This window comes from Indicator indicator, chromosome 4 (assembly GCF_027791375.1).
Source record: "Indicator indicator isolate 239-I01 chromosome 4, UM_Iind_1.1, whole genome shotgun sequence".
In the NCBI taxonomy this organism is placed as follows: domain Eukaryota; kingdom Metazoa; phylum Chordata; class Aves; order Piciformes; family Indicatoridae; genus Indicator; species Indicator indicator.
The window spans coordinates 47,545,208-47,571,578 of record NC_072013.1 but is presented as its reverse complement, the minus strand read 5'-3'; the positions used below and the strand labels follow the sequence as shown (position 1 = coordinate 47,571,578).

Genomic DNA, 26,371 nt, shown 5'->3' with positions numbered 1-26,371 from the left:
ATGATAATTAAATTAAAAATTGTATTTAATTTTAAGTTACAGTTAAAGGTACATGTCTAGAGCATATTTATTTATGTGTATGTGTAGAGCACCTTCACTTCATATCTGAATGAATCAAACCAGCCTCCCTGTACTATCACTTAGCTGAGCTCTAGCATTTATGAAATGTTCACAGGCATTGCCTTTAGGAAGAACGCTTGTTTTCTTCAAGTGTTGTTGTTTCAGAAACTCCACACGGTGCCTCTGCTGCTAGACTCTGTGCTTTCCAGTTATCCTTTGGTTTGGTGGCAGGTGGCATCCTCAAAGGGCAATTCTACACACGCTTTCGTATTTTTCTCACGGTTTGAAAGCATGCAAACAATAAATACACATTTCCACTTCCCCGACCTTGTTTCACATGGGAAATTAATCTTTCCAGATTATTCAGGTTCTTCAGGCCTTAAACTTTTTGTTGACAGTTTACTTCTTGCATAAGATTGGACGTAAGCTTCTGTGAGATGGCTCTGTGCTATTACAGGTGAGCTCTGAATCTCACATTCAGTTCATCCAGGCCACCTGTCAGCCTGTAAGTTACAGAAACTTTATACCCATGTAGAGTGTTTCTGGGAGTTTATGTAAGGACAAAATTTGAAGCTGATTTCTCATGGAAGAAGATCAAGTTATTTACCTACATACACTAAGACACTACTCAGTCCATATTTAGTCCTTTCTTATGCATGTCAAGTTGATATTATCTTTAATCATACTGTTATTTAGTAACAAAATTAATACAGTAATCGTTTCATTTTTTCATCAATGTCCTTGATCATTTGCTTTTCAAAGTCAAGGGCTCAGAACCATGGTAGAGTTCTGCTTGAGATGAATACGTAGAATTCCTTAGGGATTATACTTCATCATAACACTCAAGTTATTTGTTTTGCATACTGCTAACATGAGTGTTAAGAAACAATTCAAAGTAAATTCTTTTAAAGTGTAATGTAAGCAAATCTTAGATTTTATGCCTAACGTAGGATAGGTAGCTCCAAAAGAGGTGGAAAAGTAGCAGTTACCTGGTTTTACTATGTGGGATAGATGATCTTCCCATTGTATTTCACTTTTGTCACATCAAGAAGAATAAACTCACCTATGGTGTTGCTTTCCAGAAGCAGAAGTCAGTTGGTTTCATTGATACCAAGATAGTTAGTGAAGTTACAGCATTGCTTTTTAGAGAGGATGAATTTAAAGTATATATAAAGTAGCAATGCCTGGCCAATCATTACTGGTCAATGACTAAACTTGCTTTACTTTCTGGAGATTATGTGACACTGGAAGACTGCCATGTGCTTCAGACCACTGGATGTGCAGCTTAGCCAGTCATCTTCTACTTTTGCTGTTAAATCTTCAGAAGTTCCAGTGCAGTTCCATTATAGAAAGGACAGAGACATGTCATGACCTGGGGAAGAATTCTTGCATAGTCATCAGCCAAGTAGCCATTCCCCTGGTTGAAAGTAAGAAAGTAAAACAGTATTATTTTCTTCTCATTTGTCACATAGTACTATTTTTAATGTGTCAAATAGTATTATTTATAGCAAGTTAGGACAGTATGACATAGTACTTTCTGCACATCTTTTTCATTGTCTTTTATTTACATGACCACAGCTATTTTTCAACCCAAGTTGCAGCTTCTCGTTGTAGGATTGGTCCAGCTTCCCATTGTGTGTTATCTAGTATCTGTTCTTACCATTTCTTCCATTTTGCCACAAAAACCCCCAACTAACTGTACAATGTAGAGTCTCCCTATGGTGAGGTTTTGATGTAAATCTACATAGTGCTGGCTATTCATGTTAAGAGGTATTTCTGTACAAAACAGGGGTTAATTTTGCAGTCTCAAAATCCAGAAGGATGAAGTTGCATAGATTAACTTTAGTATAGAGGCTATAGTTTACCTCTGGAGTGGAGCTGTTAACCAGCATCTTCGTCAGGGCCTTCAGAAGGTGCTTCAGACACGCTAGATTATAGATATAGACCTATTTGAAAAGCCATAAATGTTCACTGAAAAGCCAGTGCAGTGAGTGGGAGAAGCTGTCAGTAGGCTGCAAGTGCTGCAGGACTGTGTACATCTAGTGACTTGACACCCAGCTATATGGAATCACTGCCAGCTGGGCAGAAAGTAGCAAAGCAAATATTGCAATCCCATGGGGAGCTGAGCTCAGCAGAAATAATGGAAGTTATATATATATATATGTATCTTGCTCTTGGATGGTAAGCATCAGTAAAATCTAAAAGCGTTCCTAAGCTGTGGATAGCACAATGGAAAGCGCAGATTCTGCTTGGTAGGCTTGCGTCAGAAACAGTGTAGACAAATGTGTCATTAGTGCCTTCAGCTCAGAATGGCATGACCATTTGAGCTTCTGTCATAGAATTAATTTAACAAGGCCTTTCTCATCTGCAAAGAATTGGAGGGAGAAGCCACAATGTTTGAGGAGGTTTCACTTTAGTGGTGCACTGGCATTAACATGTGTATTGAGAAACATACTCTCTTAGTGGCAAGACTTGCTGACATCTGTCCCTTCCTCTCTGGAGTCAAGTGTATCTCTGAGGCTCCTGATGCTGTCCTGTGGATGCTGTCACAAGGAGTGGGCAATGAGAATGTCATTGAAGCTCCAGAGAACATTATGCAAGTCCTTAAAATAGCATTTTAGACTGAGAGTGCTATCCTTTTACTTGGGAAAGGCATTTTTCTCTGTGTAATTCTGAGTGATGCTATGAAGACTTAATCCTTTTTGCTCACTGCCTACATTGTCCAACTTTTATGTGGGGTTGGAAAATTCAAATAATTGATATAGCTTTGGACTTCTGTGACTCATCTCTTGCTGCTCTTTTTTAAAAGGTAGTGAAATGTAGATTCTGAGCATTGCAGACCATATTATTAGGTATAACCTGAAAGTCTAAATCCTCACCAAAACACCATATGCTGTTTGTCACATCATTTGTTGCATCTGCCAGTGCCAAGACCTGACCTAAACATGGAAACTCAATCCCATCACAGCTCCTGAATGTCTTTGGAGGCTACAAAATCCTTGGCAGGATGAGCAGAAGGAAACCTGCATTAGAACTGTCTGTTTAACATCTGGACCTGGGTGTAAAAAGTACTTAGTGCCTCAATGCAGAGTCAATTTTCTGGCACACGAGAGTCCAGAAATTCACACACCTGATCATTACTCTCATTCTTGCTATATTTCCCAATTTTTTTTTTCAAGTACAGTATTCACAGAGAAATTAATGAATAATACAGTTAGTTCCCATGGCAAATCCGTGAATGCATCAAGAGGATTGCTGAAGGAGAATAAGCATGTGTTTTACTCCTATGACTGCTCAGTCAGTTGAATCCACTAATCTTTATCTATGCAGTCATCCTAATCACTGTTTTCATATTCTCAGTTTTGGAGTAAACTTATTCATAACAAGTGCCTTTGATTTTTCTTCTTGTTCTTTTGGAATTAATGCTAGAGCAGATAGTCTCATCCAAGGTTTTCAGGCACATGGAGTTGTGAAGATGGTTGGAAACAGTCAGCCTGGATTTACCAAATACAATTTGTGCCTCACCAGTCTAATTGTCCTGTATGATGAGATGACTGGCCTAATGAATGTGGGCAGAGCAGCTGATGTGGTTTAATATTCCATTTAACAAGTCTGTGTGACATAGACTGCTGTAGTGTCTTTGTGGTGAAATTAGAGAGAAGTAGACTGAAACTGTGAGGTAGTGGAAAATTAGCAGGACCTCTGAGCTGAGTAGCTGTCAGTTGTGCAAATTCCACCTGGCAGCTGGTGGTCTTCCTCAGTGGTCACTACTGGGGCCAGTGCTGTTTAACATTTTCCTTAAAGACCTAGGTGAAAGGACAGAGTGTCAGACTATGTTGGTAGAAGGTATTGTAGACCCCAGATCAAATCATCTTATATGAATGATAATTTACTTGTATTCTAAAACATGGGAGAAATAATCCTTAATATTTGTAGATATGATTTGTCTTTCCAGAGACAGTATCAGGAAACATAGTAAATTAACTAAGTAAAATTACAATGCAAGATGATGTCTGCCTTCAGTCTTGGGAAACCGCACAGGAATGAAAATTGGCAGCTTGTTCTAGAGTTGGAGGAGATTGGAGAATCAATATCTTGGCTATATTTACAGCTGTTTATTGTCCCATTTCTATAATACAAGAATACATTTTAAAACTCCTGTAAGTTTCTAGCATGAAGAATATGACACTAGCATGGAGTTCTCTGCCTGGAGTTATCCTGTGGCCTTGCCTGCTCTCAGACGAAAAATAAAGACACAAGATTGACAGGAATCAATTTCAGATAAAGAGAATTTGTGTATCTGTTGTGCTACAGCTAGACAGATGCAAAATACAAAACAGTCTTAGATGACTTATAGTCAAATGATAATTCATGCAACTTTTGCATAATATATTTCAAACTGAAATAACAAGTTTGACAAATCTAGTTCCTGAGGTTGGTGTAACTGCATCAGCATTGCTAGATTTGTCTTCCACATTATACTCAGAAAACTGAATTTTTAAAAGGTATATATATTTGAGACATAATTTTATTTCCCTCTTGACTCCTAAACTTTGGGGTTGCAATCATAACTGTTTTCTAGCCACTCTCAAGCCACTTGTCGTGGCAGAGAAATTGGTATATGCCAGTTGGAGGGGAGAGGAGAAGGCTACATAGGAAATCATCATATTTTCCATAATCATTTGACTCCAGAAACTGAAGTTTTAAGAACAACAAATATTGCAAGGTGTGGTTGAGTAATGACAGTGTGTGATATTTTGAGGTATATTTGTACAGCTTGGATATTTTCTCATGTAGTTTCTTTTGGCAAATTCTGGAGGTTGCCAGGACTGCAGAGCAGATCTGAGGCAAACCCTGCCCAATTCCTTCTCCATCTCCCCTTACTGTTGAGATTCAAGTTTAACATTCTTGATGTTGCTGTGAGATCATCAGTGACTTAAGAATATTTTCTTTTATCTCTTACGAAGTAACATCACTGTGGTGGCATCATGCAAAGAAATGAGATCAGCCCTAATTTACTGGGGAAAGACTGTCCCTTGCTTAGTGACCACTACCATTCCCTGCATCACTGAGGTTTTCAGCTGATTTTGCCATGGAAGTGAAAACATAACTGGGAGAACAAGGAAGAGCTTGAAACCCTAGCCAGAACGTGATACCATCCAAAACTTTATGAAGGAATCCAGCTGATCTCTCAGATACCAGAAATTACTTATTTGTGCCAGGTGACTTCCTTGTGTTCTGAAGACAGCTTGAGCTTACATATGAAGTACTGTACTGTTTATTAGGCAGTATCCCACATTGACAATAACCATGTAATTGTTTGAGCCTTTTGAGGAGGTAGCATGTGCCTTTGAAGCTTTCCTGTTTGTGTAAGGTTGTCCTCTGACACATGAATACTTTATATGCATACTGGAATATAGTCCAGGCCTTTCTGCGTTCTGGAGGGAACAAGGTCCAACAAGATGTTTTCTCTTTAATCTTCGTTCGATTGCTTTTTTTCTTTAGAAGATTCAGTACAATTTAAAAGTTCAGAAAGTGTATTCACAAGTGCAAGGCGTTGTAGCAGACATTTCACTGAAATCCACTGGATTAATTCCTTTGGACATGCTGAATTTTCTGATACTATCCTCTTGGATGAGGAAATTATTGTCACAAGAAAAATGAACAATTAATCTTTGTACGTAATTGCACGTAATTCTTATTCTAAGTTTTCAGTGATCTTTCAGCCTTTGGCAGCTTCTTGCTTTGCAGAGTTAAGTAGCTGCTCTCTGTGCTTCAGGATTCTTTTCAGGAGGTAGGTTTTGTGGCTGAAGTGAAACTCCCACAGTTCTCATCTCTCAGGCTTCTGCTGTGGTGCCTACTCATACACTTCAGCATGGCTGTCCCTCTTTCGTCTCTTGTCCACTTTTCACTGTAGTGCAAGAGTATTGTAGACATCTTGTAAGAGGAATGAGTTTTGTGCTATTAGAAAGTTAAAATCATCCTTTTCATGGGCCTAGTCCACTATATATCCAGTTGGGTGTTCAGTGAAGATATCTACATCCTCATTCGTATCCAGCATCATTTGCCCTTATGCACTTACGAGATACTGTGCCTTGTAGTCAGCATCGTTTTAGGGCTGGACAAAGGTAATTGTCTTCCCAAATTAACTGGGATGAGTCTGCTTAAATACCTAAGCTTCAGTCCTGGCCCCATGGGAAGTACCAAGCCATTTGCTGCTTGTTTTAACAGTGATTTGTTTGAATGCACGCAGTGGCATCATTTTCCCTGAGGCATAGATTTGGATCTGTCACATAGAGACCCTGCATAACATTTCCCTGTAGCTCAGAACAGAAGGTTTCCTTTTCATTTAATAAATAAAAAAAACCAACAACAAAAGGCTGTGCATTTTTTTGCATTGCATAGCTATGGAGATCGTGTTCCTACTGCTAGTATCTCCTGTACTGAGGCATGAGCTCTCCAAGCTGCAGTGTGTTGTCACGCTGGAAAAGTACTTGAAGGAATGCCATTATGTTGTTGTAAATAACGGTGGTCATGCAGCAAGGGACAGTCTCCTGTCACAGTCCCTAACAAGGCAGGATCCAGTGGAGCTGCGGTGCTGGAGAAGTGAGATATGCCAGCTTCTGCACTGAGATGCAAACCAGATTCCCAACTGCTGGTGGCTGCTGCCATCTCACACCACTTTAAGCAAGAGCAGAAATGCCAACCCTCACCACCTATCCCAGTTACAGCCCCAGCAGTCATTTTCTGCCTCCTGAGAGTAGCTTAGTTAAGATACAATTAATGCTTTTAATTTCTGATATGATCTTGTAGGAAGAGAAAAACCCCAGTGTTTAGCATTTCTGTACCTGCTGTATTCCAACACTGAGCACTTTAAAAAAATCCCATCCAGAATGTTCATATATGTTTTGATTATTTTTTAAAGCAGATAGAGTAGTTCATGTGGCCAGAAAAGAGTAAATCACCTTAGTTCTTGAATTTTGATAATTTCCCATAGAACAGCAGATACAGGGGACAGGGGGGAGGGAAAAGAAAGAAAAAGACATGTCCAAACTCAGGTTTATCATGCAGGCTGTTACAGCTCTCATAAATTGATTCTCAAGTTATCTTCTCTGCAAGAATTTTCAATAGTTATGTAGTATAATGAATAAAAGTTGAGCTCTCTTTTTGAAATGTATCATCTTGTTGAAATGACAGAAAGCTCATGTGGCATGAAAGGTCAGTTACTATGTTATATATAACTTTTTGTTTTCAGCTCCTACTGTTCTTACAGGGAACTAAAAATGTTTTAGACAACAGATGTGGAACACTTAAAATATTTGGAATGTGTGGGAATATGCTGCGGGACCACCTGTCCTGCAGTGTGAAAGATGGAATTGGTTTGTGAGCACTGTTTATCACACTGGCAGTGAACAGGAGGAACTGTGCACTAAAAGCAAAGCAGAATGAAGACTGTGGGGTAGCTATACTAGGTTGACTTTACTCAAGGAAACACGGGGAAGAAAGGCAAATCAGCAAGTTCAGTGCTCATTAATACTTAACCAATACTCAACATTTGAGATTCCCTCAATAAGGGTCACCTGGAGCAGTTACTCAGTCTCAGGAAGCTCCTGGTTAAGAAGAAAAGAAATGGGTTTTATCTGATTTAGCCTAAATAAGGTATTTTATTTATTGTTTGACTACTTCTGCTAGTTAGATCCTATCTATTTAGCTTACAAATTAACAATTACAGCTAGTAAGTACTACGTTGGCTATCCTTTGTGAAAACAAAAAAGACAAACCATTTACATATTGTTGTAAACCAGGGTTATCATAATAATTTGTGTTCCTTCAGAGACTGAGGTTGTTGAGGTGGTTTGTAACTGGTGTCTGTTTTTCCACACATTTACTCTTTATTGACTAAAGTTAACAAATGTTGTTTCATGGATGAGGGAACAAAGGCACAGATAGGATCAGTATGTGGCATTTGCATTTCTTCATTTGGAGTCCTGGTATGTGAGCACCCACAAGTCTTTATTATCTTTTTCCTTCAATTATTTTTTAAAAAGGAGGATATTAAAATTGAGATGATAGCTACTTCCCTGCCTCAGGGAAGGTTTGGTTTGTGAAGATTGTTAATGTTTATACCAGTTGCCCCTGTTTCCTCCCTACAACTGTTGTCTGAAACTACCATTGCTCTGGCCCAGGCTGTAGCACAAAGGGAAGGTATCACTCAGTGCTTCTGCCTGCAGGCAAGTGCCCACTGCAAAACAGCACTTCAGGCTCTGTCCTAAAGAACTGAAATGATACATAAATCAGAAAGCAATTAAGAAAATCAGATTAATCCCTCACTCTATGGACTTTAGAAACAGTGAAGTCTGGTTATACTGACTGGCTCTGTAAATTTAGAGTATGGATGTGAAGCTGCCCTTCAAAACGGAAATCTCTCTCTGGTACTCTATGCCCAGAGTCAGTGAATGAAACAGCTGTTGGTGCACACCCTTGATTAGGAAGGATAGAAAAAGTCAGGACACACATTAGCAGTGTTTCCCACAGCGAATACAATTCTCCCTGCCCTTGGGTATAATGGCTCACTGCTGTATACTATGCAAACAAATTACACCAACTGTGGGAGCCACAACTTCAAATTTCTCAACCTTTTTGCATGCAAAAATCCAGCATTAATTATGCTTTTTTTACATTTAGAGTTCCTCTTCGTTAGCTGGAGGGAGGTCTTTGTGATTAAAGGAAGCAAGTTTCATTGAGCCAGACTAGCTCTGCTCTGTCCTCTTTTTCACCTCCCCTCAGGGCAAAGACTAACAGCTTGAGGGTGACCCCTTCAAGAAGTTTTGCTGAAAAGGAAGATGAGAAAGGCTGGACAGGCTCTTTCTAAAGCTCTGCACTGGAGCCAGGAAAAGGCAGCTGTTTCTAGCCTTTCTTGGGTTTTTTGTGTTGTGGGGTTTTTTGTTTTTTGGGTTTTTTGTGGTTTGTTTTTTTTTCTTCCCTTTCCTGGTGGCTGAGATCTGGGCTTGCTGCCATATCTGTTTGTCTGTCTGTCTCATGTTGTTTTTCTCAGAGAGCTTCAGAGACCAGTTGCCCATAGTCAGTTGCTGGGAACAGAGGTTGTTCCTTGTATCGTCTTAACTCTCCATGCCAGAGTGTGCATGCTTGAATAGGAAACAGCAAGATCTGTCAAAATAGGCCTTTTCTTTAGGGCTTTGAGGCTGCATTCTCCATGGCCATCTGTTCCCTTTCACCCTTTTGGACAATGTTGCTATTTGAAACCAACCACTCTTTGCTCTCTCTCTTTCCCCTTGCCCTACCCCCAACCCCACCCGCCCCAGATCTGGGAAAAAGGAAAAAAAAAAAAAGTTGTTTCTGGCCCTGGCCGGCCTTTAAAGGATTCAACCATTTTTTAGTCCAAGGATTAAAAGTGATATTTTGCAATATTTTATTTTTTACTGACTTTAAAAAAAAATAATACATCTCAGGAGAGAAGAGCCACTAGAGTCAAAAGATCATTTTAGATTTATCCATTACTCTCCACAGAGCACTTTGGTGTCCTGTTGCTGCCTGATGCAGACTACAGTGAAAACTTGGCACATCCTGGAATATTTTGCATTATATCAGGAACGGAAGGAACCTCCTATAGTTAAGGCTGTATAACTGTTTCCATTCTAACCCTCTGTCTTCAGTCAGAAAAGCTTATCAGGATGAAATTTTACAGTCTTGGTTGTTGTCCAAAGTTGTATTTATTTTCTTAGTTTCAGATAAAGTGAGTCGTTCTTTTTTTGAGATGAGGAAAAAAATCATATACCTCCTTTGCTCTAGCATGAGTGCCTGTGCCCTGAAGGGGGGGGCCTGGCTTGCTAAGAACCTCCTGGAAAGTGTGTGTCAGTCAGGGAGTGAAGCCAGACCACTGTAATCCTCTGTCATTTTAACATACTCCATTTTATATACTGCCTCTGTGTGTGCGTGTGCTTAAGTGCATAAACATATATGTATTTTCGGCTTTGTAAATGAGTTGTTTCAGAACAGTGAGCCCCTGTGGGGTATCTGCATGTACTTAAATGTTTTGCCATTCATCTTATAATGAGAGGGAAGAAATTTTTATACGTGGCTGTATATTGGCTGTACAATTTATAAAATTGCGTAGGCAGTCCAAGATGTGATTTTGAAGGCATTCCAAACACTCAGATGCATTTGCTAGGTGTATGTGTAGGGTTCATGAGGCAAGCCCAAAAGGCATTTCAGAGGTTGCATTCTTTGGCTTGTGTCACAGGCCCCTCTGAGCTGACAAATACATGCAGCCAGTGAGACCCAGGTTGGCAATTGTAGACTTGAGGTTAAATACCAGTTAAGAAATACCACAGTCAACCCTGACTGTTACTTATTGGGAGAAATTAGTCCTTTGTTATATGTCTGATGGGCGATGTTGAAGTCACACATAATGTTTTTTACATTTAATGTTTCCTAATTTTTATGTTTCTAATCGTATAACCAAAACATTCTTTCAGTTTAGTTTTTGTGATGGACAGTACTAAGAGAGTGGCCAAATCTGAACTCCAGATGTCAACAACTGTAATTTGCAAGCAGTCATCTCTAAGCCCCTAAATGTTTGACTGACCTGTTTCCATGTTGCAGGCTGAAAGAGAATTATTTCATCCTGGAATTTCAGTTTTGATAACTCTGGCTCATGATCCAAACTTTACAGGTATAAGATTGGGGTTTTTTAATTTACTCCTAAAGGGAATTGTTCTGACTGTAATCTATAGAATCTATAGAAGACTAAATTATGCTGGCCATCATGCAAAGTAAAGCAGTTTGCTCAGCTGGCCTACAAAAAAAAAAAAATCAGCTTGAAGTATAATGTAACACTGGTTATTAAACATAGGCCTTGTGGTTAAGAGCCCACCCTGGACCATCTGAAAAGGCCAGATAACTTTAGGCACTAGTTCAAATCCATGGAACTAGGCTCTGATCAGAAACTGTTATTTGCTACAGCTGTTCATGCTGGGTATATTGAGAAAAGTCCACCACAATGTAGGCTGACTGTCAGTTGTAGTGTTGATTGAGCAAACTCAGGTGCTGGCAGTGATCTGGCTGTAGCGGCACAAAGCTCTCTGTGGCATCTTAGCAGGATATATTTATCAACGCAAATGTTAGTGCTCGTTTAAAACTGGCTTGCATAAACCTACTGTCCTTTTCTGCCTGCCACATCGACATACCATCAGCCTGCTCCTGGGAAATGGACAGCCACGTCAGAAACACCCTGGGTATGTTAGCACCAATTGGTGCTTTTATTGACCGCTTTGATGGAGATCTCAAAATGCGACTGAAACTCGACTCTCTCCCTCCTTCCCCCATTGCCCTTCTGTGCTGCGACTCTCAAATGTAATTTAAGGTTCATTTGCAGACTGGCTTCTGCCTTGCCTGCAGTGCTGCTGCTTTGGCCTGCACTGTGTCAGTTTTGCAGTTATGAAATCTATGCTGCCAAGACACTTTATCAGAACATATTTTATGGGGGGAAAAAAGAAGACTATGGGAATACAGTCTGTGTCTCAGACCACAGTATCGTAACATGACTGTGCTGCATTTTCAAACTCCTCTCCTCCTCCTAGATGTAGTAGTTTCTGTTTTACCTTTATGGGATTCAGCCGTTCAGGCTTCCAGACCTCAGACTCTTATGTTGGCGCTGACTTTTTTTTTTTTTTTTTTTTTTTTTGGGTTCCTGTCAAGGAGGAGTGTAACAGCTGGCTCATTTGGTTCTAGCCTGGAAAGTTCGGAAGTGGCAAATCCAGATGATGGGTAAACACTAGCAGAGACTGATGAAGTTTAACAGCTGAGATTAACCATCCTGGGAAAATCAGATATGATAATGCCATGGCTGTGTAGGTCAGAGGGCTGAGGCTTGCAGCATGCAAGGCTTCAGTTGCTCTGACAGCAGGTTTCTAAATCTCAGTTCTTTATTAAAGCCTTAAGGGACCTACACACATGTAATTCTAGCATTCTGCCCCCTCCCTCCTACATGCCTTCTGATTAATACCATGATCTGTTTAATACCCTGAGGGAACTTAACCAAAAAAACACAGCAATAACTTGTAGCGTGATTGGTGAGGTGATAATTAAAAGCATTTTCTGGTTCACAGGACCCCAGTATTGCCAGATGCCACAACTGGACAAGCTTTGTTTTTCAACCCATGCATGCTTTATATGTACAGGCAGACAAAATTCTAGATCTGGGTTGTTTGGGGATTTCCCCACCACCCCCTCCCCCCCTCAGATTAGTAGTTTGGGATTTTATTTTCTTGTCTTGGGGAGACAAGAAGTCGTGACTGCAGAGGAGAGGTTACATGCAAGAAGCTGCTCTAAGTTTTCATGGTGAGCAGCATGGGAAAGAACTCTGGATACTAAGAGTAGCTTAAATTAGTACAATTCCTCATTTTAGAAAAGAGGGAATTTCTTAGAAAAGAGGGAATTTCTTAGAAAGGGAGGGAGGGTGAGATGAGGGGTAAATAATTTATCCTTGATTACAGAAAGGAATTGACTCAGCTGCTGTCTTCTACTTGGTTTTCACCATCCCTCCCACCAAAGTACTACTCATTCAATCACTCACACTGGCAATGCAGCAATGACAGAGTTTCTCAGCACGGAATCTCATCACTTTGTAGTGTGTTGTCAGGCCACAAAGTCAGAAGATTTACACCAATAAAAAGAAAGTATCTGTTCCCAAGGATCTTGATTCCACAGTTCCTTGCTTTGGGCCTGTTTGAGGTGCTACAAACCACAAGCTGTCTTTCCACCTCCACAGATCTCCTGAGACCTGACAATTTTGGTCGTGGCTGGTAGATTGTCTGGCAAGAAATCAGACCAGCTGGATTTTCTTGTTTCTTGATGTCAATTCTGTTTTTAGGTTAGCAAATGGGAGTCTCAGTACTAGTATGTGTGTGTTTCTCTGTCTCTATCAACTCAAAAAAGAATCAACACTGATGTCAGGGAATTAGATCCTGTAGTGCGAAACACACTGGTAAGAGTGGGCATGCTGGTGTGGGACTGAATACAAATCATAATCTGTCCAGTTCTCTGGAGGACCTTTTCAGTGTCTTGACGTGGATAGAGATTCCAGTCGGTATTTTTTTAGGGTGCATTAAGAAGAGTGTGACTGGCAGGTCAAGAGAGCTTCTCTTTCCCCTCTGCCCTAGTGAGACCACATCAGGAGTACTGAGGCCACATCTGGAGTACTGTCCCCAGTTCAAGACAGATAGGGATTGACTGGAGGGAGTGTAGAAGAGGGCTACAAAGATGATGAGGGGACTGGAGCATCTCCCTTAGAGGAGAGGCTTGGAGACCTGGGACTCTTCAGCCCAGAGAAGAAAAGACTGAGAGATCTTATCCATGCTTATAGATATCTAAAGAGTGATTGTTGAGAAGATGGGGCCAGTCTCTTTTCAGTGCTCTCTAGATAGGACAAGAGGCAATTGGCACAAACTAGAACACAGGAAGTTCCATGTAAACACAAGGAAAAAACTTCTTTCCTTTGAGGGTGATGGAGCACTGGAACAGGCTGCCCAGAGAGGTTGTGGAGTCTCCTTCTCCAGAGACTTGCAACATGCTCTAGACAAACCTTCTTTAACAGTTGGGTTGGGCTACTTAATCCCCAGAGGTCACTTCCAACCTCTACCATTCTGTGATTCTGTGAATAGTGGTTAATGTTACTTATTTGAAAAAGCTTCTCATGTTTCGTGGAGAATACTGAAGGTCCTTATTTATATACAACTTTTCTGGCCTGTCAGGTATTTTGGTTTATTTTCCTTCATGCCTTAGGGAAGACTCCTTTTAAGTGGGGAATAATCAGCAGCAGCTAAGAGACTCTAACATTGCAGTTTTCATGAAAAGAAGATCTTTAGGTCAGGAACTATCTTTTTTTTCTCTGTTTGTATAGTGGTTTGCATCTTGCAGATGAGAGCTCTGGGAGTTGTCACAATAGAAATAATGAATGGCTGGAAAAATGGCATCAGAAAGGACCAAAGTATTGATATAATATCCGAGTAACACTGTAAATATCACTGAGAATGTGTACACAGACACACACAAATATAATGATAAAGAAAAAAGTGTGAAGGCTTACCTGTTTGGGGCATAGGAAATAAGTAAACTGTGCTGGCCAAAAGGAGAAGCGAGCTCCTTCTCTTTTTGTCACATTCACTGCTGGCTCCATCAGAGACTTGCAGCTACCAGGGACAGTTTTCAGTCTCTTGATGCTGATGACTGAATCAAAACCATCTTTTCAGTGTAATCTCTAGCAGGCACTTTGGTGTTGCAGCAGTAGCATAGTTATGAGCTAGGGATGGTCAAAAAAATTTCCATCAAAAGACTTGGGTTTTTAACTAGGGATTAGCAGGGGTTTGTACTTAATTGCTTCACTGGAAAAGTATATTTTTGTTTCTAGAATATTTTACAAAATTAAAAACAATAATTAAAAAAAGCTAAATTATATATCATTGATTACTAAGCTTCAGCTTCCAGCTAAAACATTTTTTCTTATTTTTAACTAAAATTCAAAGTAAGCTGGAATTATCTTGGGGTGAGAGGGTAGAGGAGGTGGTGCACAGATTTAGAACTAGGTGGTTTGGGGAAGTCGAATTGCCAGACTCCCTCTCTTAATAAAAGGAGGAGAATAAATATTTTAAAAGTTAGATGTTTTTACATGGCTAGTTTTGTGGCCAAGTTTGATTTCGTGCAGCAGCAAATGTTTTCCTGCCACGTGTCCTATATAATAAAAGATTATATGATGCCAATGCTGTGATCTAGGAAGCAAATTTTGATTTTTCTCCTAAGATGGACTCTGCTGTTGATACAACTGCATAGCTCATTAACTGAAACAGATCTTTACAGTTGGAACAGGGAAACGCATTTGCTTTAGTGTCTGTTAGTAGAAATCAATAATTGTTGTCTGGTAATTACGTAGATGTATGTAGATGTGTGTGTTTTGGTCTGTGTTTTGTCTCAAGTGAGTGATACCAAATGCTGTCTACTGCTCGAAACATGGCTTTAATGTATAAACACCTTATTTTTTCATCCTCACTGTGTGAAGGTAGAGTATATGACAGGAAGAGTTTGGGACATACCTTGGCTGACCAGTGTGAAGAGTGAGATGGTCACTACCATAGAGTGAGAGAATCAAAGTCACCTTTTGTCTAAAGAGCCTGTGAAGATGGGTTGAAAATGGCAGAGTTCAGTGTGTGGGAGTCTGAAGGGCATTGTGGTTAGTTACTGCACAGATACATTTGTTCTGTGGGTTTTTTACTGTGTGATGGGGTTTTCCACCTTTGGATATTTTTGTACTTGTACTTTCTGAGTAGGTGAGGATGGAAAAATAGATTGGGGGTTGAGGATTTTTTTCTTTTATTTTCTTCTTTTTTCCCCTCTCCCTTCTGGTGTCAGTATTAGAGATCTGCACCAAAAATACAGACTAAATGCAATGCAGGTGAAAAGCTGTATCTTTATGAGCTCTGCCAGTGAAGCAGAAAGCTGCACTGCCTGTGCAGGAGGAAAGTACTTTCATTCTTACTACATGGTGTGCCGTTTTTGTTGAGCTCAGTAGTTTAATTCTTCATAAATCTTTTGTCTGTATTTTTGGAGAGTTTTTCCTCCTTTTTAATAAATCAAGCTTTTATCAAGATTATTTGATCAAAGATTTGGGGGCTGGTTGCGTCTCTATTTTGTTATTTCACTGATGTGTTCTGCATGGATCCCTTTTTTGCCTTTCATGAGAAAAGATTTTTGAATTACCAAATCAAGAGAGATTGCAAAGAAGCCCAGTGGTAGGGATGAACCTGCCAGGCAACAACTCTCTCATCTGTAAAGACAAAAATCTATATGACAACGTGGAAAGAGTGGAATTCATTGCTCTGTGCAGTTATACCAACAAGGGACATTTTATTTTTTTTTAATCAAGAGAAGAAGCAAATTCTGCCTACAAGAACCCCTTGCATTTTAAAGTGTTAAGAAATCTGTTTTATTTGATTTAAGACACTGGTGTAGTTACCCTGGTTTTTATAGGATAAGACAGTAATGAAACTCAAGTTCCCCTTCATATTTGCAACAACTGGGACTCGGTTGTTACACAAGGATAGTCTTTCTAATGGTACCTCCTTATATTTAGAGGATGAGAAGGTCTTTGAGCCCATGTCAGTACTTGTAATTCTCTGGTTGGACATAACAGAATAATTCTAAAATCAGCTGAATAGGTTTAATTCTGCTGTTTCCTCCAGTGAAAAATGGGATGTGGAATAAACCTACTTTCCCCATCCTGTCTATATGTGGCCTTTGTCTCGTGGTAAGGTTCTTATAAGGTTTGGTTTAATTGCATTGATGGGGGGAAGCAAAAAAAAAATTAATCCAGCCCTTGTTTATAAGTAGGACTAGGTGTTGTTGCTGACAATTCTACCAGTAACTCCTTCCAGGGCAGTAGAGCCCAGTGTGAGCCTCTTCTGCTTGAAAGGAGCACTGCAAGGCTCAGTTGAAGAATCCCCGCTTCTTCTTTGATTTGTTTTTCCCCTGATTGTGGAGAGACATTTACTTTGCATTTGACTTAAACCACAAGAAGCTTTGTTTTCACATGTGACAGTGCTGAGTGAGACTGAAGCAGCCAGTTCCTCCTTTGTGCTTGCAATCCAGAACAGACAGATGTGTTCTCTGCTGATGTCTCTGCCAGTGCCCTGAAGAGCTCTGTTTCGCAGGAGACAGTAAAACAGGTACCTCATGCAGTCCTTGGTCTGTCTGCTGCTGTGCCCTTTGAAGATTAGCTTAATGCTAGTTCTTTTTGTCTGAGAAAGGGAAGGAGTGTTTACAGAAATTGAAATCACCATTTCATGGGATCTGAATATATAAAGCAGGCGACTGCACAGAGGTCTTCTCCCATCCTTCTAGCATGCACCTTCACTTCCTCTGGGCTAGGATCCTATCCTTGTGCTTCTGGACACTCACTGCCTTTCCCCACATACTGAATTCATAAACTGAGATCTGCCATGTTTGTCTGTCTCTCAGGCCTGTTTTCTTATTATCCCTAGTCCCTGTACTCCCTGCTTCACCTGAGTCAGGAGCAGAAATCATCATGCTAGTGATGACTGGAGAGATGGGAACTGCTGCCTGTCAGCGTATGGCACACCACTGACTCTGTAGAAGCATCCAACCCACAGTATGGATAAGCACCTTCACATCATAGCTGGAAGCTGTTGCTCCATACATGTTGAGGTTGGATGGTTTGGAGACCTCTGACCAGAGACCAAAGTCCCTTATAAGCCTATTTTCTTCTTGGGCCAAGGTTAGTCTGATACTCTCATCTCTAAGTATGAAAATATCAGGGTTTGGAAAAACAAGGCAAAGTTTGCTAAAAAATATCACTCTCTTTGAACAGAATTATTTATCCACTTCCTTTGTTCAGTTCATTAATGACTAAGTAGTGGTTGAAATAACAGAAAAGATAAGTCCAAGGTTTTTTTAAGGCTGTGTTTGAATGTAAATTTGTTTTTTTAACATATCTTCTTTCCTTCCTCTGAGACATTTACTATCTTTTTGTGCTTAGAGTAAGGAGAAGGAATGAAGCATGTGCTGTCACTGCCCTTGAACTTCTTTGCAAAGCTGGCAGTGGTTCCCCTCAGTTTACTTCACTTCTTGTTGGTTTGCCTCACTGTCTGCCTAATGCATCAACTTGCAGGAGTATCTCTTATAAAATGGAAACCTTTCCTCTGAGGCATTCCTTTCCACCCTGTAAAAAGTCTTCTCTGTAAATTTGCTCCAGGCTTACTAACCACTTTGCACCAGAGTCATAAATTTGAATAACTTCACAGAAGAGGATCTGCCTGAAAGTAGGTCACCCAAACAGCCCTCTTCAGACAGGGGCTGACACAGTATGGTACAGTGGGCTTTCTTCTGTATAATAAAATAAAATAAATGACAGCAATTAGCTTGCTTGTTCTACCACAAGCCTTACACGTCTAGCACTTGTGTTCACTTTGGGACAGGTTTTAGGCCTGGAAGGAATGCAGACTTAGGAAATGCTATGGAGTGATATCTCTGTAAGATGAGCAGACTCCAGACATTTAACCACTTAAATGCTTGACTTGGGATTGCAACAGCAAGATGTTGCTCCTCCTGTTAGCTAATAGCAAAGATATATAATTGAAAGGAAATTTGGATGTGAATTTTCCATCTGTTTTATGCTAGCAGCGGCTACTTCTGGAATGTCTGGGCCTTTTGTCTCTATTCAGAGGCTCCCAGGCAGTGGTGGGTGAATTGCTTCTCTGCGGTGTGGAGCAGTGGCTTCCAGCTGTGTACACAGATGCAGTTACACTGGCTGTGAGGAAAACATCTCCACATGCAGCACGACTCACACTTAGCTGCTTCAGCTGAATTTTGTCATTCTTACCTGTTTCTAGCAGGTGGGAAAGAAGGCCAGTGTTGATTACAGAAGGAACTTGCAGCTTATTACACATGACAAAGAGAGGATTTCAAAACTTTAAAGCTGCTTTCACCATCCTTTATAAAATTCTCCCTCAGGCTGTTGATAATGACATTTTGCTTTCCAGGCGTTAGTACAAAACCAAAAGCTTGTAGAAATTAACTGAAGTAACTTGATTTAAGTAATTTTAAGGGAATGGAATACAGACCTCCCAGAACACTACTTTAATACTTGAACCTGTTTTCTCCTTGAGCAAATTAAATCCAAACCATACATGAGGAGAAATTATTGTCAGCAAATCCACCTTCCTGATAGAGATGAGTTAGACTAATTAACAGAGCATTCCTAGTAGTGAAACTTTCGGTTAGGTGTGCTCATGGTGAGTTATTCTGGTGGAAGTTTGATGCTTATCAAGATATTACTTCTTTTGTTTTGAGGAAAGAAAACCAGCCATCCTTGCTAGATGGCACAGCTGTAGCCTTTTTTCAGACTAGAGCAGATGTTGTTCTGGAAAAGTGAGTATTGAGCATGTTGCTTGGAGTTTCTGTGACATGGGAAGTATTTCAGGCTCCAAACTCTCGTCAAACTATCATCTTAAATCAGGTGTTTCACTAATTTCTTCTGTAGATCGTAAACATTTAAATACCTAATCCAAATCCAGTTGATGTTAATCGAACCTTCTAATATTTGGTGGAGAAGGTTTGAGGACTTCAGTGCACTGCAATCGTTCCAGGCCTTTCTCTCTAGCCTTCTGCTCTCTAATGCAGTGTTGTCAAGGGTTGAGGCTGGGCCAGCCACTAAAGGACTGACAGAGGCTTTCTATTAACCCCTCTCCTTTCCCAGAGTTGGAAGAGAAAGGGAATAAGGGAGAGAGACTTACAGACTGGAAAACAAAACTAAGACAGCTTTGATAAAAATAGTAATAATAAAATGAAATATATGCAGAACCAATATCAAGCCCAACCACCCTGATGGCAGTTGTGTCACGATCACCACTCAGTGGGCAGGCACTGAGCAAGTCCCAGACTGGGCTCAGAGGTAGACGGGAACCAGATTCAGAAGCTGGATTCTGGACCTGGATACAGGAATGTATGGATCGGGATCAAAGGCAGAATGGACAGAGTCCTTCTCAGACCCCAGCCACTGAAGAAGAGACCCTTGTGATCCCTCAGCCTTATACCAAATATGGCGTTTATGGAATGGAACACTTTGCTGGTCAGTTCAGGGGCATCTGTTCTGTTAGCTCTTCCCCACAGATGTGACCTCTTATTTTCTGCACCCCCAGCATTGTGCACAATATTTAGCCCTAATCTTGGTCTTCATGGGAACAAGTATAAGCAAGAGCCTTCCTGCCCATACCAATCCTTAGTAGTAGCTATAAACATCAAGCCCCGTCACTTATAGAAGCAGACACTGCCTGCAAAAACATGCCATTAGCTTCAAAAAGTGTCATCTCTTCTAAGACACCAAGCTGAAAATTAAAATCACTGAACAGAATTGGTTCCAATAAAGCTTAAACAAGTGTCCTTCTCATTGCAAACTACCAGCAGTGATACAAGTATACATTATTACTGCATGCCAACACTTTTGATCTTAACCTTTACTGGATATTTTTCCAAAATAAGAGCTTCAGTGAAAGAAGAAATTCTTTTGGGAATTAAAAAGTAACAAACCCCACAACCTTGCATATGTAAAAGCAGTGAAGGTTTTTCAACCTTAATATTCCAGAAGCTCCACTGGGCCATGAGATAACTTTATCATCATAGTATAGTACTGCTTCTAAAACCTAGTAGTTATAATTTATGTTTCAACAGAAACTGTTGTATTACTGATCATTTGACAGAAACATAAGGCTGCTCCATAGTTTGAGTTGCAGAGTAAGTGTCTGGTCTAACTTTAACTGACTTAGTTGACAGGGATTTTATGACTGTCTCGGGGAAGCAATTTTGTTTGTTGCTTGATAAATGACAGAAAGTTCCCTGACTTTAAATCTAACTTTCTCTCACTCACTCATAGCTTTTTAACAGTATGAACTGTCTGCCTCAAACAGTTCAGTTGTCAACTTGCACGTGATCATTTATACCCACATAACAACTGGGATTTTGTTTCTGAATTTCTTTGATTTGTCTGGCTTGCTTTATTCTTGAAGTGTCATTTAAAGTACAAAGAAGTCACCCATCTGTCCATCTTACACAGAGCTTGTGGTAAGCAAAGATGAAGGTCTCAGGCGCCTACCTGCCTGCAGTTGTATCTGTGTGTATATATAGGTCTCTGGTTTCAGTAGAAGAAAGCTCGGGTGCAATGACAGTTTAGCAAGCTGGATCATGTGGCATTATTGCAAACACTTCTTTATGTCATTGTTGCTGATTGTAGCAAAGTGCATTTTCCTTCGGGGTTATATAAAGTTCTTATGATTTCAGAGACACCAGACTGGTGTTTGCTGCTAAGGGGATCCCTTCTTTCCAAATCTTAGAAAATATGTAGGTTGCAAGATGGCATGAAGTGGTATTCTGATTTTTAGATCATGGTACTGTGGCATCACTCTTTTAACTTCCTTTTTATTATGTCATTATATGCTGTCATTGTACTGGCTTGCTTCAGTCTCTTCTGTGCCCATAGAAAATTAGTTTGCCTGGGAATTGATTCTCTAAAGAGAAAAAGGCAAGTACTGCTCATGCATGGTGCACCTCCAGATATTTAGAAAATGTACTGGTCTGTCCAAGAAGGTACATACAACTTTGCAGTGTATCCTTAATTCTTAGCACTCTGTCTAGATATTAGAAGGTAAGATGGTGAACTCGCACTACAATTGTATAAATAAATCAGAAAAGTAGGGAATGCATGTGATAGTGCCACCTCTTAAGTACTAATTGTGACCAGGGAATGATCTGAGTTGATTGATTAAAGTTTCCATGCTGAACCCTTCTCTCTGTCGCAGTCCTTATGCATTTCTTTCATATTTATCTTCAGGAACTTCTGGAAGTGGGAAGAAGGAATATAGTTGTGTAACAGCAGCCCTTGGCAACACGTGGAGTCACAGCGTCAACACCAGGCTCATACTACAATATCATGACTTGCCAACAAGACAGGTGAGAACTGGCAATAAAGAGAATTTAAATAAAGCTACACCAGCAGTACTTGGTCATGTGGGCTGTGTCCTTCAGTCTCTGTGGTTATGCTACATGTGTGGAAAACCTGGCACTCTACAGCCAGTTGCTTGTTTGGGGTGGGCCAGTCTTCCAGTGCCTCCCTGCATTTGGATGGGCTTAACTGGGTCACAAGACCTAGCCATGGCCTGATGGCACAGGCATACAAATTCCTTGAGCTTTTAGTGCATTTCATGTTGTGCAGATTAAGGTTAATCCTGAAAGTGCTTTCCTGCACAGGCTTTTTGGGACAGGAGTAGGAGGCTAGTCCTTTCACTGCCGTGATTGTTTTGCTGTCACCCTTTCCATTCTTCATGTCTAATTTTGGCTATGACTGTTAGGACAGGGAGCATTCTGTCTTCTGCAGCTGCTGTTTGTAAGTGGAAGCTTACTGCCTGCACCAGCAAGTTTAACTTTGAGCAGTAAGTATGGGACCAGTTTTCCAGAAGGATGCCTGCAAAAATGAGAATGGTTGCCTTTTCAGTAAGAGACTTTGGAGTGAAATATAGTAGAATTGTTGGCTGAAATCTTCACCTTTTAATTACAAAAAAAAAAGAAAGAAGAAAAAAGAAAAAAGTGAAAAACGAGAAGGCAAGACATTTGGGGTTTGATTGAGGGAATAACATTTTTATGTTGTTCTCGAAAACATTGTAACCCATGATTTCATCTCTCCCTTGGGATATCTGCATTTTGGCTTTGTCTTGTCTGTTTTTGCAATGATGTAAACCTTTTCAAAGGCTGTGACCCACAGTTTTAATGTTGCTGATTTTCTGCCCATCAAAGTAGAGAGCTGTCAGAAAAACTGCTATGCAAAATTTGGACCATCTTACTTGTATAGCATTACTACCCATGAGCGTTCAAATTGATAATCCTGGGTTTATTGCCACAAAACAAGTTTTTTTACTTGTAGTTTGCAGCCTTTAGAGACAGAGGAGAGGAAGCCATCCTCTTTTATTCTTCTCACTAGAAAGAAAATGAAAATGAGGGTATTTCTGTTACTGAGAGCAGTGGGCACTGTGATGAGGCACAGGTAGTCCTCTGAACTCACATGTAGCAGGTTAAGTGTGCTGCATCGAGGTAGAAAAGGCATCTTCCGGACTTGCTTCTAAAGACTCTGCAGCTGTATAGAAATATACTCTTACTGCTGCTGCTCTTTTAAGTTCTCTGTATTCTGCTTCTTATTCTGGTCTGTAATGATTTCTCCTTCTTTACATGTGTTGCAAAATACAAAGCTGTTCAGAAATTTTCTGGATCGCTTTGGCAGTAACATGAGAGGTGAACCTGGCACAGGGAAAAGGGCAGCAACTGGGCTCTGTATTACTTCATGATGCACAAAGTTGAGTAAAAAAATCAAGAACATTCCTCTGCTACTGGAAAGAAGGAGCAGTTTTCCTAAAGAACATTTGGATATTAAATGTAGTTTTTCCTGAATTTGTTTGAGAAGCATATGGATGCAAGTGTATGAAGTATTGTTTTCAAACTTTAAAAATTCCATTACCATTCAAAAACCATCGTGTGATCTGCTGAAAAAAAACCTCCAAAAAGGCAGAATTTTACTCTTTTCTAACTGGGTTTATTAGCTGCACCACCTTGCTTCCTTGTGAACCCATGGGCTTGTTCCGTTTTAATTAGGCAGAAGAACTAAATCTACAGTAATGAAAACCAAATAAATACTAGTATATATTATTAAAGGCAAAGTAATTTGAAATAGAAGTGTGATATAAATAGTGATATATCTGTGAATCCATGAATAAAATGGGATATGTCCATGATGTCCTGTAAGTATTTTCTTGTTGCTCATACCTGTGTCCTTTTTCCATATAAATTCTCTTTTCTTAGTCATAGAAATCTTTCACCTAGACAGGCAGTTTCCAGTTAGAGGAAGGCATCTAGAATTGCTCTACCTGTGAATTACACAGTGGACACATCTTTTTTCTTTCAAAAGCTAGAATTCATTCTTTTTTCAGATTTCTTAAAGATGTTCTTCCTGGCTCTGCCTTCTCCTCTTCTTTCCCTGGAGGAGCTGGGGCAGTGGTGACAGTCTGTGGGATTTTCCCTTACCTCTGATTTTGGTGGTAGTAGAGCCACTGTCCTAATCCTCTTGATGGGAAAACTTGCTCATCAAGAGGGAGAGCACCTCTTGAGATGCACTGAGCTGTGAGGCCCAAGGGTAGTATTCTTCAAAGCATGAAGTGATAATGTAATTGTTAAGGAGGATTCAGGAAAGCAGTTTTTGAGAACCGTAGTATCTTCTGGACAGGACAAGCCACTGGGCTGTTAGATGGTTATTCTTACTCATGTAGTCCATTTCTGGGAAAGCTTGGGGATGTTCCTGAAACTCTGGGGAATGTCAGCACAGCAGGTGGCAGAACAAGTATGCAACAAACCTAGGGAAATTAAGCACTGAATTCTCACACAGGATTTTTTAATATATATATTAAGTAAAAGATTCCTTCATTTTGTTTATCCAGCAGACTGTTTTTTGGCCAACCATCCTTTTTTTCCACCCTACCCTCCCAATGTCTGATGAATATTAATAAAAGAGCAACCAGTTTAGCAAAGTAATGAAATTTTCTGGGACATCCTGCCTGCCTTAAAATCAATTAGGCTTCCTTTATTAAATGGATAGGAACAGTTTTCTGAGCAAACAGATGAACCCCTTTGCCCCCATTGAGAAGCCAGTGTTCTGGATTTTGTTTCCTCCAGGACAGAAGCAACACCAATGGGGAAGGCAAAATGAGGTTTCCAGTCTGCATTTAAATTCATTATGCCACCAAAACTCACAGGCATTATCAACAGTAGGAGTATGTAGCTGCTGAGCTGCATGACTTCCATAGTGGCACAGTGGCATAAAAGCTTGGAAAAAGTTTGTGTTTTGCACAAATGGGTTTATGAAGGGAATTTGCTGTTATCGTTGTGGATGCTGATACTTGGTTCCCCCTAAGCAATTTTATAAGTAGTTAACCATTGCATTTGTTTTCCTGAAATCCATACATAAACATGCAGACCCTTTGAGTTTGGGCCAAAACCAATGGGGCTGCTCTAGAAACAGTCAGACTCCTCAGTTACCCCTATGTGTATCATTATCCTTCTTTCCTGAAGTCAGCAGGCTTCGAGGTTACTGTTTTCATGTGTGCTCAGCTGTCTTTGGGGGACAGCATGGTAAGGTTTAATATGTTGACATACTATATTTAATGTTTTATTCTTGTCTTTTGAGACAGGGTGCTGGATTAAGTGTGACACTGGCCAGATCTGGTATGGCAGCTCTTATGGGCCTGGTTTATTTTATAGGTTTCAAAGGGATTTGTCAGATTCAGAGTATTGTGTTAATGTGTGTAACATATTTTGAAATTCTCAGATGGAAAGTGCATGTAGAAGTGTTATTTTGTAACAAATCAGTGTTTTCCTGTGGTATTCTCAAGAAAGAGCATTTAGAATCATAAAATCATTCCATTTGGAAAGGACCTTTAAAATTATCAAGTCCAACTGTTAACCCAGCACAGCCAAGTTCACCACTAAACCAGGTCCCTAAGCACCACATCTACATGTCTTTTAAATATAAACAGGGATGGTGACTCAGTCACTTCCCTGAGCAGCCTGTTCAAATGCTTGGCAAACATTTTGGTGAAGGAATTCTTCCTAATATCCGGTCTAAACCTCCACTGGTGCAACTTGAGGCCATTTCCTCTTGTCCTCTCACTTCTTACTTGGGAGAAGAGACCAGCACTGCTGTGGTACAACCTCCCTTCAGGTAGCTGTAGAGAGTGAGAAGGTCTCCCCTCAGCCTCCTTTTCTCCAGGCTAAACAACCACAGTTCCCTCAGCTGCTCCTCATAAGACTTGTGTTCTAGACCCTTCACCAACTTCATTGATTGTCTTTGGACATGCTCCAGCACCTCAATGTTTTTCTTGAAATGAGTGGCCCAAAACTGAACACAGTATTCAAGATACAGCCTCACCAGTGCCAAGTACAAGGGCGTGATCGCTTCCCTCTTCCTTACTGGCCTCACTATTCCTGATACAGGCCAGGATGCTGTTGGCCTTCTTGGTCACAAGCACACTGCTGGCTCATGTTCATCGGCTGTCAAACAGCAACCCTGGGTCCTTTTCTATCAGGCAACTTTCCAGTCACTCTTCTCCAAGCCTGCAGCATTGCATGGGGTTGTTGTAACCCAAGGGCAGCACCTTGCACTTGGTGTTGGTGAATTTCATACAACTGGCCTTGGCCCATCGATCCAGCCTGTCCAGATCCCTCAAGCAGATCAACACTCCTGCCCAGCTTGGTGTCATCTACAAATGTACTGAGGGTGCCCTTGATCTCATCATCCAGATCATTGATAAAGATATTGAAGAGGGCTGGCCCCAATACTGAACCCTGAGGAACACCAGTTGTGACTGGTCACCAACTGGATTTAACTCCATTGGGCCTAGCCATCCAGCCAGTTTCTTACCTACCCAAGTGTATGCCCACCCAAGCTATGGGCAATTAGTTTCTTCAGGAAAATTCTGTGGGAACAAGTTTCAAAAGCTTTACTAAAATCTAGGTAGACAACTTCTACAGCCTTTCCCTCATCCACTAAGCAGATCACATTGTCATGGAAGAAGATTGATCAAGTTATTCAGTCAGGACCTGCCTGTCTGAATAACCTGCCTGCCTGCCTGGATGTGATCTCCTGATCAGCCTGTACACATGAAGGCACCCAAGATGATCTGCTCCATAACCT

The 26,371-nt window shown here is 40.5% G+C and overlaps 1 protein-coding gene across 2 annotated transcripts in view; it reads left to right on the top strand.

The window, feature by feature from the left end:
* Nucleotides 1–26,371, top strand: part of RAD51B (RAD51 paralog B) — a 379,361-nt gene that overhangs the window by 204,135 nt on the left and 148,855 nt on the right. For both annotated transcript variants that reach the window (XM_054400247.1, XM_054400248.1), the window contains exon 8: nt 21,473–21,591. In XM_054400247.1, the coding sequence (XP_054256222.1) occupies nt 21,473–21,591 (119 nt within the window). The remainder of the gene's footprint in view (nt 1–21,472; nt 21,592–26,371) is intronic.